Source organism: Eucyclogobius newberryi, unplaced genomic scaffold, assembly GCF_026437365.1.
Source record: "Eucyclogobius newberryi isolate DKJ021-1_F unplaced genomic scaffold, fEucNew1.0.hap1 SCAF_4, whole genome shotgun sequence".
NCBI classification, from domain to species: Eukaryota; Metazoa; Chordata; class Actinopteri; order Gobiiformes; family Gobiidae; genus Eucyclogobius; species Eucyclogobius newberryi.
This window is the reverse complement of record NW_027316056.1, coordinates 32,197,303-32,207,413: the sequence shown is the minus strand read 5'-3', so window position 1 is coordinate 32,207,413 and position 10,111 is coordinate 32,197,303. Positions and strand designations below refer to the sequence as shown.

Sequence of the window (10,111 nt, the reverse complement as noted above, 5' to 3'; positions counted from 1 at the left end):
ATATTCCTTTATTATGATTAGATAAATATTACAGTATCAATACTATCAGAGATAATGTACATTCATAATCATATTATACTGTTTATGTACTCATGAAACAGTCGTCTTACCCGGAGATCGTCACGTTATCCCGGCGGACATCCTGAGATTTTTATAAGAGATCTTCTACTGAGAGTGTTTTTCAAACTTCCTATAAGTTATTTGTTCTTTTCTTCTGTATCTACCTCTGTATCTACCTGCGTTGCATCAATGGAATTTCCCCATGTGGGACAATAAAGGATTATCTTATCTTATCTTATCTTATCTTATTTGATATCACAGTTTTTTGTACAATAATTCTACCTCTAAAGTTACAAAAGTTACACATTTTGACACCAAACAACCCAATGTAAAATGTTTCACTTTTGTTCTAACAGAGGGAGATTACTATTATTATTGCATACTTTCAGATGATGACAAGAAAAAGTACGTGATAACTATGAATTCATGTTTTTGGTGAGCAGCAGATCGTACTAATACTTAAAAGTGATGGCAAAGGCAATGGCGCCACCTGCTGCACTCATCATGTAAGTCTACGTTTGGTTTAAGCCTCTTTTTTTGAGTCTTGATTTTTGTGGTTCATGGGTTCGATTCCCGGACCAGATCAACATCACTTGATCTCTCCGGGTAGAGTCTGCATGTTCTCCCCGTGTTACCGTGGGTTCTCTCCGGGTTCTCCGGCTCCTCCCACCGTCCAAAGACATGCATGTGTTAGGTAAAATTGGTAACTCTAAATTGGCCCTAGTGAATGACTGTGAGAGTGAACTGTCTGTAATGTCCATGTCTCTGTGTTGGCCCTGCGACAAGTTGGCCACTGTCCAGGATGTACCCCGCCTAAGGCCCGAAGTCACTGGGATAGGCTCCAGTCACCCGCGACCCAGAAAGGGAACAAGTGATAGAAAATGAATGGATGGATAGATTTTTGTGGTGCAATTCTTGGACTGATATGAAAAAAAAAACTAGCCATAAAAGTGTTGAAGTACCCATTAAATAAAAATACTTACAAACAATGAAGTACTTCCTGTAAGTCTAGATGAAGATTTTTACAACATTTTTGCTCAACATAAAATCAGCTGAAATCTTTTGGTCATCTTTAGTTTTGTTTCAACCCAGATACAACAGGATTATTAACTAAAAAAGTCACAATTGTTACATTTAAATGGACACAGATAGAATTTATATATTAGGGAAATGGAGTTTGATTTCTTACCTCAACAAGTAAGAACATGACAGAAAACAACCTGAACAAACCAGTCGTTCAATATCATGACAACACTGTGAAGTCTTGTGACACAAACACTGCCTTTATAGAATACAACCTTTATAGAACATGTTTTTTGATATATTTTCCATAAACTCACATGGGCCTAAATGTAGCACGACCTTCTACAGTTCAACATGTTTTTGGTTTGACCCCTAAGTATTAATTAAGCACGACACATTTGATTTTGGACTGTTTGAGAGCCCATTTTTACACAGCAATGCAGTTTAGCCTTTTATAGTGCAGCGGAATGTAATGACCTCACCGTCCAAGCTTTGATCCACTTATGCAGCCGGTCAGTTGTTGTAGTGGACGGACACACATTATGCAGCCGGTCAGTTGTTGTAGTGGACGGACACACATTATGCAGCCGGTCAGTTGTTGTAGTGGACGGACACACATTATGCAGCCGGTCAGTTGTTGTAGTGGACGGACACACATTATGCAGCCGGTCAGTTGTTGTAGTGGACAGACCCACATTATGCAGCCGGTCAGTTGTTGTAGTGGACGGACACACATTATGCAGCCGGTCAGTTGTTGTAGTGGACAGACCCACATTATGCAGCCGGTCAGTTGTTGTAGTGGACGGACATACATTATGCAGCCGGTCAGTTTTCGTAGTGGACAGACACACATTATGCAGCCGGTCAGTTGTTGTAGTGGACGGACATACATTATGCAGCCGGTCAGTTTTCGTAGTGGACAGACACACATTATGCAGACGGTCAGTTGTTGTAGTGGACGGACATACATTATGCAGCCGGTCAGTTTTCGTAGTGGACAGACACACATTATGCAGCCGGTCAGTTGTTGTAGTGGACAGCGGACACACATTATGCAGCCGGTCAGTTCTCGTAGTGGACAGCGGACACACATTATGCAGCCGGTCATCCTCTTTTGAATCATAGTCGTTTATTTACAACCGGATGTTTTGAATGGTGAAAAGTGATTCAAATGTTGCAGATAATAAGAGGATTAAAAACATAATAAATAAACACTGGCACGTAAGTTGTATGAGCGTGACATATATTGTATTATTTTTAATGTTTTAATACTTTAATTTATGCCTGAAAAAAATGAATACAATGAATACAATAAATTATAATACAATATAATAATAATAATAATTTAAAAAAAATAGACTTTATTCTTTAGACTTTATTCTTTAGACTTTATTCTTTAGAATTTATTCTTTAGAACTTATTCTTTAAAGACGTTATTCTTCAAACTTTATTCTTTATTCTAGATTTGCAACTGACTAAGCAAATCATAGGCTAACCTAATCGACGTTTCTGGAAAGTTGGGGAACGTACTCGTGTAAATAATGTTTTTTTAGCTTCAGCTTTCTGTAGATTCATGATTCAGATTGATTTACTTCCTGCCAACGACACGTGTTTCTCTCTTTATTAGTTTGAATTTGAAATAGAAACACAGCGCTCGCATGTGTGATGTGTGAGTCTGTGGTCGCACCCCTCCGTCTGGTCCAAGTGGTACAGTCCAGAGCATAAAGAGCCGCCGCCGCACGCGCCCGCCTCACGCGCAGCTGCACAACAAACGTCAACCTGAAGTTCACCTGCTCACGCTGAAAACCAGAAAAATGGAGTGGACACCGATGGAAATAAACCCAGAGGTGAACAAGACGTTTATATGTCGTTATCAAACACATTTAGCGGCACCAAACTGACCCGCGTCTCTTTCTGTTTCTTCCAGATGCTGAACAAGGTGAGAGGCTCGCGCGTCACCGTCAAAATCAAAACCGCCAACTTCACATCGCTCGTGTAAAATGTTTGGATTTAACTTTTTAAATCGTGCAGAAGTCTGTTTTCTGACGGTTTGCACGCGCCGTTAGCCTTGTAGCCGCCGTGTTTGCGCGTCTGTGATGGACTTGTTGGTCCCGTCCACGCTGCGGCCGTGACGTGCGGCTCTGGACGGTCTGGACTCTGGGTGTGGCATCACGCGTCTGGAAACCGCGCACGAGCTGATGTGGTGATGTGATATCAGATGAACGTTGGCGTCATTGATTTTTTTTTTTTTTTTTTTTCTCTTTCAGATCATGGATAAACTGGGCGTGGGCGGAAACTGGCGCTTCGTGGATGTGCTGGGGTTGGAGGGCGAGCAACTGTCCGCCGTGCCCAAGCCCTGCTGTGCCCTGATGCTGCTCTTCCCGCTCACGCCACAGGTACGATCCTCCCCCCGGGACACGGGACACGGGCAGAGGCGTGTGGAGCTGCCCCGACCACACTTCCTCTGGGAGTGACTGGGGTGGAGGGTGGTGGGGTTGAGGCTGGTAAGGTGGAGGGTGGTAAGGTGGAGGGTGGTGGGGTGGAGGCTGAGGGTGGTGGGGTGGAGGCTGCTGGTGGTGGGGTGAGATTATAATAGTAGTGCACTATTGTCTTCAGCAGTCCTAAAGTATTTGATATGGGCTAAATATCAGTCGCAGTAATTTAATGTAGTTTTCTGACTGCAGATTGTGTAGCTGCAGCTGTAGATTGTACTTTGCCTTTGAAATATTTTGACGGTACAGTTTGTATTTGACTACACACTTTAACTTCTTGGATCACAACACAAATCGGCACCTGCCCCCCCCTCCCACCCCATCTGTAGTGCATCATATAGGCCTGGAGGAGGATCATCAGAAACACAGCATTGTTTACATTTTCCATGCCCAATGCAATACTGGTATTTATTAAAGATGGAGCTGCTGAAAACTGGTAGTATTGGATGTATAGTATTTTTCCCTCAGCAAAAAATGTTTGTATTGCAATTTTGAATATGGTAGTATGGAAAATAAGGAAATTGGTAACATTTGTGCAGTGCAGCCTTTAAAATGAGTTTGTCAATCTAAACAAAATAGCAGCGAAACTTAAATTAAAGTTGCAAATGATACTACATAACCTGCACAGAAAATGTATTTAATATCAATTGTACATAAAAAAAGCCAACATGCGCAGAAAATGAGCTACTACATGATTATGTAATAGACTCTTAAAGGGTATTTTTATCCTTTCCCTGGGAAGTAAAGTATATTTCACAAAACTAGCCCATATTAGTCTTTGTTATATGGCAGTCTATTTTGGAAACTTATCTATTTTATTTTCTGCTATGAAGGAGCTGTGCATATCAAATCGTTCATCTTGACTTTTTAAATCTCTTGAACTTCCAGACGTCCTCAGCATTGACAGTTTCACCGTTTCTTTTCCAGCACGAGTCCTTCCGGCAGCAGCAGGCGGACGACGTGGCAGCCGGCTCCGAGCTCTACTTCCTGAAGCAGACGGTGGGCAACTCCTGTGGCACAGTCGCCCTGCTCCATTCTGTGGGCAACAACAAGGAGAAGATGACGTTCAGTGAGTGCAAACGTGCAGCGGGGTAAAGGGGCCGTGTCATCCTGATATTCCTCCATTTTGAAACTCAATCGCTTTGTTCTTTCCAGACAATGGCTCCGCCCTGAAGAAGTTTCTGGACGAGACCGCCGACATGTCTGCTGAGGACCGAGCCAAACGATTTGAGAACGATCAGGTAGTGTCTCTGCACCGAGCTCGAAAGAGAAACGTAGAAAAGCAAGTTTAGAGCGAGAACGTGTCGTGTTGTTGCTGGTGAACCATTCGGCCACTGGGGGGCGACACACACTGCAAGTGAAATGTGCTGATGTAACGCGCGATTTGTGCTTTGAAGTTATGCACAAAAAGAATTTCTGACTCTTTAGAACTACTAGAAACTGCAAATGACACGACTTTGTTTCCACAGGCGATCAAAGAGGCTCACAATGATGTGGCTGCTCAGGGACAGTGCAGGGTAAGAGTTTGAGAGCAAATAAACGTCTGATTTCTCATCCCTTTAACTCTTAATTAAAATATTGCAGCCTGAAGCCGATAAAGTCAACTTCCACTTCATTTCCTTTGTCAATGTGAATGGACAACTTTATGAATTTGGTAAGTGTAAATTACATTAACTGAATGTCTCTTTAAATGTACTTATGACTTTTATTTTGAAGACGGCAGAATTAAAGGAGCTGTGAACCACGGAGCTACAAAAGACGACACTTTTGTTAAAGTATGTACAATAATTAATTTTACAAGTCATTTATTTTATTTGGTTATGAGAATGTAAGTCTTTATTTCCAGGATGCTGCTGAAGTGTGCCGTGGCTTCATGAAGAGGGAAGAGGGTGAAGTGCGCTTCTCTTCTGTGGCGCTGTGTCAATGTTAAGCACTAGTTACACAACTGTTCTGCCTGAAGCGTTTAGATGTTCCGTCTGCTGTTCATGCGCACTATGCACTCTAAAGGACATTTGTTTCCACCAATTGTCCTGTTCAAGGCGTTCTTGGACGCATCATGTGTCCGTCGTTAAACCTTTAGTGTTCAAGCCTTATGTATGTTCAGCTGTGTCCGACACTGCCTGCTTATGTTAGGCACTTTTTATGCCTAAATCTGTGCTAAATGAATGCTTCGATGCCTTGAGCCGACTCGTTCAAAGTTGAGGTGGCACAAAACCTTTTTAAAAGCCTCATGTTCCAATGTCTGTGTAGTCCCTCATTTATCCAGGAGAGTTCCATTGTAGAAGAAGGTTCAGTTGTATCACCTGCATTCAGTTTTAGAAACCAAAACGTTTCAACTTTCATCCAATAGTTATTGTCAATCTGCAAATTTAGACCAGGAACTCTGATTCTATTCTGTGTCCTGGTGGGTGGGGAATATATTCGCAGACTAACAATGACTCTAGGATGAGAGTCCAGATGACGACAACTGAACCTTTTTCTACAATAGAACGCTCTGGATGAATGAGGATTACACTGACAAGTCATGTTCTAACGGAAAAGAGAAAAATCCTGTGAATTAGCTCTGAGCATCAGTTAGCCTAAAGTAAACCCACTGCACTGTCAGGGTCAGTTTGACTGAGTCATTGATTGTTGCTGAATATGTAATAAAATTGAAGGTTAAAATTTCAATGTTTAAGTTGTGTCATTGCTGAATGTAAAGATGAGGGGATTGTCCACTAGATGAAACAAACTAAAGAAGCCCCCTCTGTCTGCGACGCGCGCCGTCCCCCGCGCAGATTCCTGCCTGCGCGTTCACGCGTGCTTTAACCGCGCGGCAGAGGCGGTAGCGGCCACAGCGGGACCGGGCGGCGGAGCGCAGTCTCACTCCAGCCCACACGCCTTATTTTTAGCGGCTGCTTCGTGCTGCAGTGTCGGGTCTGCATCACTGAGCGGGACGAGGCTCGCGCGGTGACCGAGGACATATTTGCGTGACTGTCCGCGCGAGGATAACGGGACTGTCCGCGCGGGAGAAGCTTTATCTCCAACGCGCGTATCGCATATCCCCCGGTCCAGCAGCGTCCAGCACTTTCCCCGCGCTAAGAGCCGCCTCTGGAGCGGCCTGACCGGACATGGCTTCCCGAGAGAACGGCACAGAGCAGGGGCCATCGGAGCAGGGCCCCCCGGAGCCCGTGTGCCTGGAGGCTCAGAAGTGGATAGAGGTGAGGTGGCTCCTGTGGCCCGCGGACTGAACAAATGGGTCAGGCGGCCACACGCGGTGAATGTGGGACCAAAATACACGCGCGGAGCTCCGTCACCTGTTGGGGGCTGTTGGGACCACGGGCTCGGGTTACAGAGCCTGGCGTGTGCGGGGGAAAGTTTATAGGGATTTTAATTAATTTTTATTTTTGCAATGACTCACAAAGCTATTTCTTCGATATCGGGAGTATTTAACAAAACCCACATGTTAAACGTTAAAAGAATAACACTCAAATACCTTTGTTTACTGTTGGGGACGCTAGCTTGTTTTGCGGGAGCTGGCACGCCCCCATTCGGCGCGCGGGGGTTCCGGTTGCCATGGATATCACCCTTCCACAGTTCTCTAACGTGCAGTCGATCGTACAGGATGAGATTATAATTTGGTGCATTGCTTGTTCCATCTGCTCTTCTAAAGCCCTAAGAGTCTAATTCACGTGTTTTATGACCTATTATTACTGATGGTTATGTCTATATTTTAACTTTTAGCCTGTAGTTGTCTAATATGGCGCAAAGTTCAACCAAATACGAGCTAAGGGTGCGTTATTCTCACACTAGAGCAGTGGTGAGACCGGCTGAAACACTAGCACTGTTTGCACCCAAAATCTGATCATTATCTGATTTCTGGAGTGATCAGATCATTGAAATGTGACGTAAACGGAGACTTCCTGATTTCTCCACACTGATGATGAGTGAAATCTATGCACACACAAGAAAGGACAAACTGATGACAAAGATGAAAGTGTTTTGTGTGATCACATTTATTTGATCAGATCTAATTATTGGTTTATCAGATGTAAACTGGCCATGTGACACTATCGTCTCAGATGTTTGTCAGATTAAAATGATTTCCTGGATCGTTTACTCTCATATCTTCAGTAGTCTGATTGCATTTCTCCAAACAGAGGAGCAGGACTTGGATTACTCTTCAGTTGAGTGATTAGTGATGTAATCTAACTTTGTATCTAAAGTAGCCTACAATGGCCCGGTTCTCCGTCTCCTGCCCGGTTGTGTTGTCAGTCTCCTGCCCCGTCGCACATCTCCCTGCCCCGTCGCACGTCTCCCTACCCCGTCGCACGTCTCCCTACCCCGTCGCACGTCTCCCTGCCCCGTCGCACGTCTCCCTGCCCCGTCGCACGTCTCCCTGCCCCGTCGCACGTCTCCCTGCCCCGTTGCACGTCTCCCTGCCCCGTCGCACGTCTCCCTGCCCCGTCGCACGTCTCCCTGCCCCGTCGCACGTCTCCCTACCCCGTCGCACGTCTCCCTGCCCCGTCGCGTCCGTCTCCCTGCCCCGTCGCGTCCGTCTCCCTGCCCCATCGTCCGTCTCCCTGCCCCGTCGCACGTCTCCCTGCCCCGTCGCGTCCGTCTCCCTGCCCCGTCGCACGTCTCCCTACCCCGTCGCACGTCTCCCTGCCCCGTCGCACGTCTCCCTGCCCCGTCGCACGTCTCCCTGCCCCGTCGTGACGAGGTTGACCTTTGGCTCCACCATCAAAGTACAAGAAGAAAACCTGGAGTCAAACTATTAAATATTTACCATCTTAAATTCCTTCCCGTGAAAAGTAGCAGACCAATTGTCCAACAGTTGAATAAGTGATACCCGTGTGAAAAGTGGACGTATCGCCTTTCAGTTTGTTTCAGGCCTGTTGCATTTGAACGTTTGAGATGTTTCGAGGTGCGGTCAAGCAATTGCCAATCGCAGTTCAGTCCATCTACGTCTAAACCGCTCTTGTTTTGTCGCTTATCCGTCTCCTAATTCCCTGACGTTATTTCCAGGCTGGACAGAAGGACTCTATTTCCAGGGGTGTATTTTTACCCTTCACATGTGCCAGTCGACCCGTTCTCCGTCACCTTGTGGGTCGGCGTATGCAAAGCAGACTCATAGAATACAGTGGCGACATATGCAATGGCAAGCCCCCCCTTTCCTTCACTGGACACACCCAGGTATGGTGACACCGGTCTCCATGGGAACATAACATGGCTCAGGTGTCCCTTTCCGAGGCAGAGGCGTTTCCAACCGCAGGCAAACGAAGCGCGTGGCTCCGTATCGGCAATGGAGGCCCCCCGAGCTGAATGTCTGGACACATCAGGGCTGGTGTGAGAAGAACGCACGCTTCCTGGTTTTTGGAGAGTAAAACGTGATCAAATTGAATCTAAGAAGCACTCTGTGGTGTAATTTTGACGATAAGAACTGGATATACTGCAATACACGGACTGGATATACTGCAGTACACGGACTGGATATATAGCAGTACATGGCGAAAAAAGTACTAAAAATGAACAATCCTTAAAGTGCCTATGACGGGTTTTTACGTTTTTCAAATTTTTACTTTATTTGGTGTGTTTATACCTGTCGTACATATAAATTATAGTTTTACCCCGATCAAGCAGGTATTTGTGGAGAAACCTTTAAAAAATCTGTAGAAAATGATAGGAAGTGACATCACACTAGGCACATGAATAATTCTAGTCAAAGTTTATGCATAATTTACACAAAAAACATCCTTTGACTCTCTAAACATTAATTCAACAAAATAAAGTCGCCAACGTATATTTTTATTTGTCAAATAAAAAAAACTGACATTTGATGAGTTTTGGCCCAGTGTTTGCTGGGTAATTTCCTACTGCGATATCATCAATTACAAACATGAAGTGAAATTATAAACCTAAAAAATGTGCTATTCTGTGATGACATTTCTATCATCTTTAGCTAAATTCAACATATTTATCAACTACATTTTAGTTCAGTGAGTTTTTCGACCTGTGGGGGGCACTTTAACTTGAAATCATCATAAACTCTCACTATATATATATATATATATATATATACAATTTTTTTTATTTAAATAACCCATTGCTAGTATTTATTTTAGCTTGAAATTGCGCGTCTGTTATTTATCAATCTCTACCATTTTATCAGATTAAGGAATGACCGTGGATGTTTTTAAACCTTATGAATCAGACTTATTTTTCAGTCTTCGGCTCTAGTTCAACAAAAAGGACCCGACCAAACCGTGTTTGCATTTGGCCCCCGTAAGCTGGAAACACGTGGCGACAGTGGGCTGGTTACAAATACACAGTAGCAGTATATCACATCTTGACCCGGCGAACACTCGCACAGACTCGACCTCTTCTGTCTGTTTATAGTCAGACGAAGCTGGATTAGTCGGTGTCGGCGCTGGCACCGGCCCGTCCAAAGGGCCTTAAACCCGTTGTCACTGACATTGAGCAGGTTAAAGTCGCGTAAGCTTTTCACGACTCACAACTTTGACGCTAGCAGGGGTTTACGTCCGCTGTCATGAGTG

General features: G+C 44.6%; 2 protein-coding genes across 5 annotated transcripts in view; both read left to right on the top strand.

The window, feature by feature from the left end:
- The first annotated feature begins 3,327 nt into the window (after nt 1-3,327).
- Nucleotides 3,328-6,108, top strand: uchl1 (ubiquitin carboxyl-terminal esterase L1 (ubiquitin thiolesterase)). Its single transcript, XM_072462772.1, has 7 exons — nt 3,328-3,479; nt 4,503-4,644; nt 4,731-4,816; nt 5,045-5,092; nt 5,160-5,229; nt 5,292-5,350; nt 5,422-6,108. Exons 1-7 carry the CDS (start codon nt 3,354-3,356, stop codon nt 5,503-5,505), a joined length of 615 nt encoding a protein of 204 aa, XP_072318873.1. The 5' UTR covers nt 3,328-3,353; the 3' UTR covers nt 5,506-6,108.
- A 316-nt stretch (nt 6,109-6,424) lies between these two features.
- Nucleotides 6,425-10,111, top strand: part of LOC140378235 (uncharacterized) — a 45,731-nt gene continuing 42,044 nt past the window's right edge. For all 4 annotated transcript variants that reach the window (XM_072463979.1, XM_072463978.1, XM_072463977.1 and 1 more), the window contains exon 1: nt 6,425-6,775. In XM_072463979.1, coding sequence (XP_072320080.1) covers nt 6,686-6,775 — 90 coding nt within the window. In that variant the 5' untranslated portion in view covers nt 6,425-6,685. The remainder of the gene's footprint in view (nt 6,776-10,111) is intronic.

Bases quoted from the DNA above. Each gene is read 5' to 3' on its own strand.
- uchl1 (XM_072462772.1), top strand. From the start codon at position 3,354: ATGGATAAACTGGGCGTGGGCGGAAACTGGCGCTTCGTGGATGTGCTG. The intron at 3,480-4,502 runs GTACGATCCTCC...TTTCTTTTCCAG, and splicing joins TCTTCCCGCTCACGCCACAG to CACGAGTCCTTCCGGCAGCA. The intron at 5,093-5,159 runs GTAAGAGTTTGA...AAAATATTGCAG, and splicing joins CTGCTCAGGGACAGTGCAGG to CCTGAAGCCGATAAAGTCAA.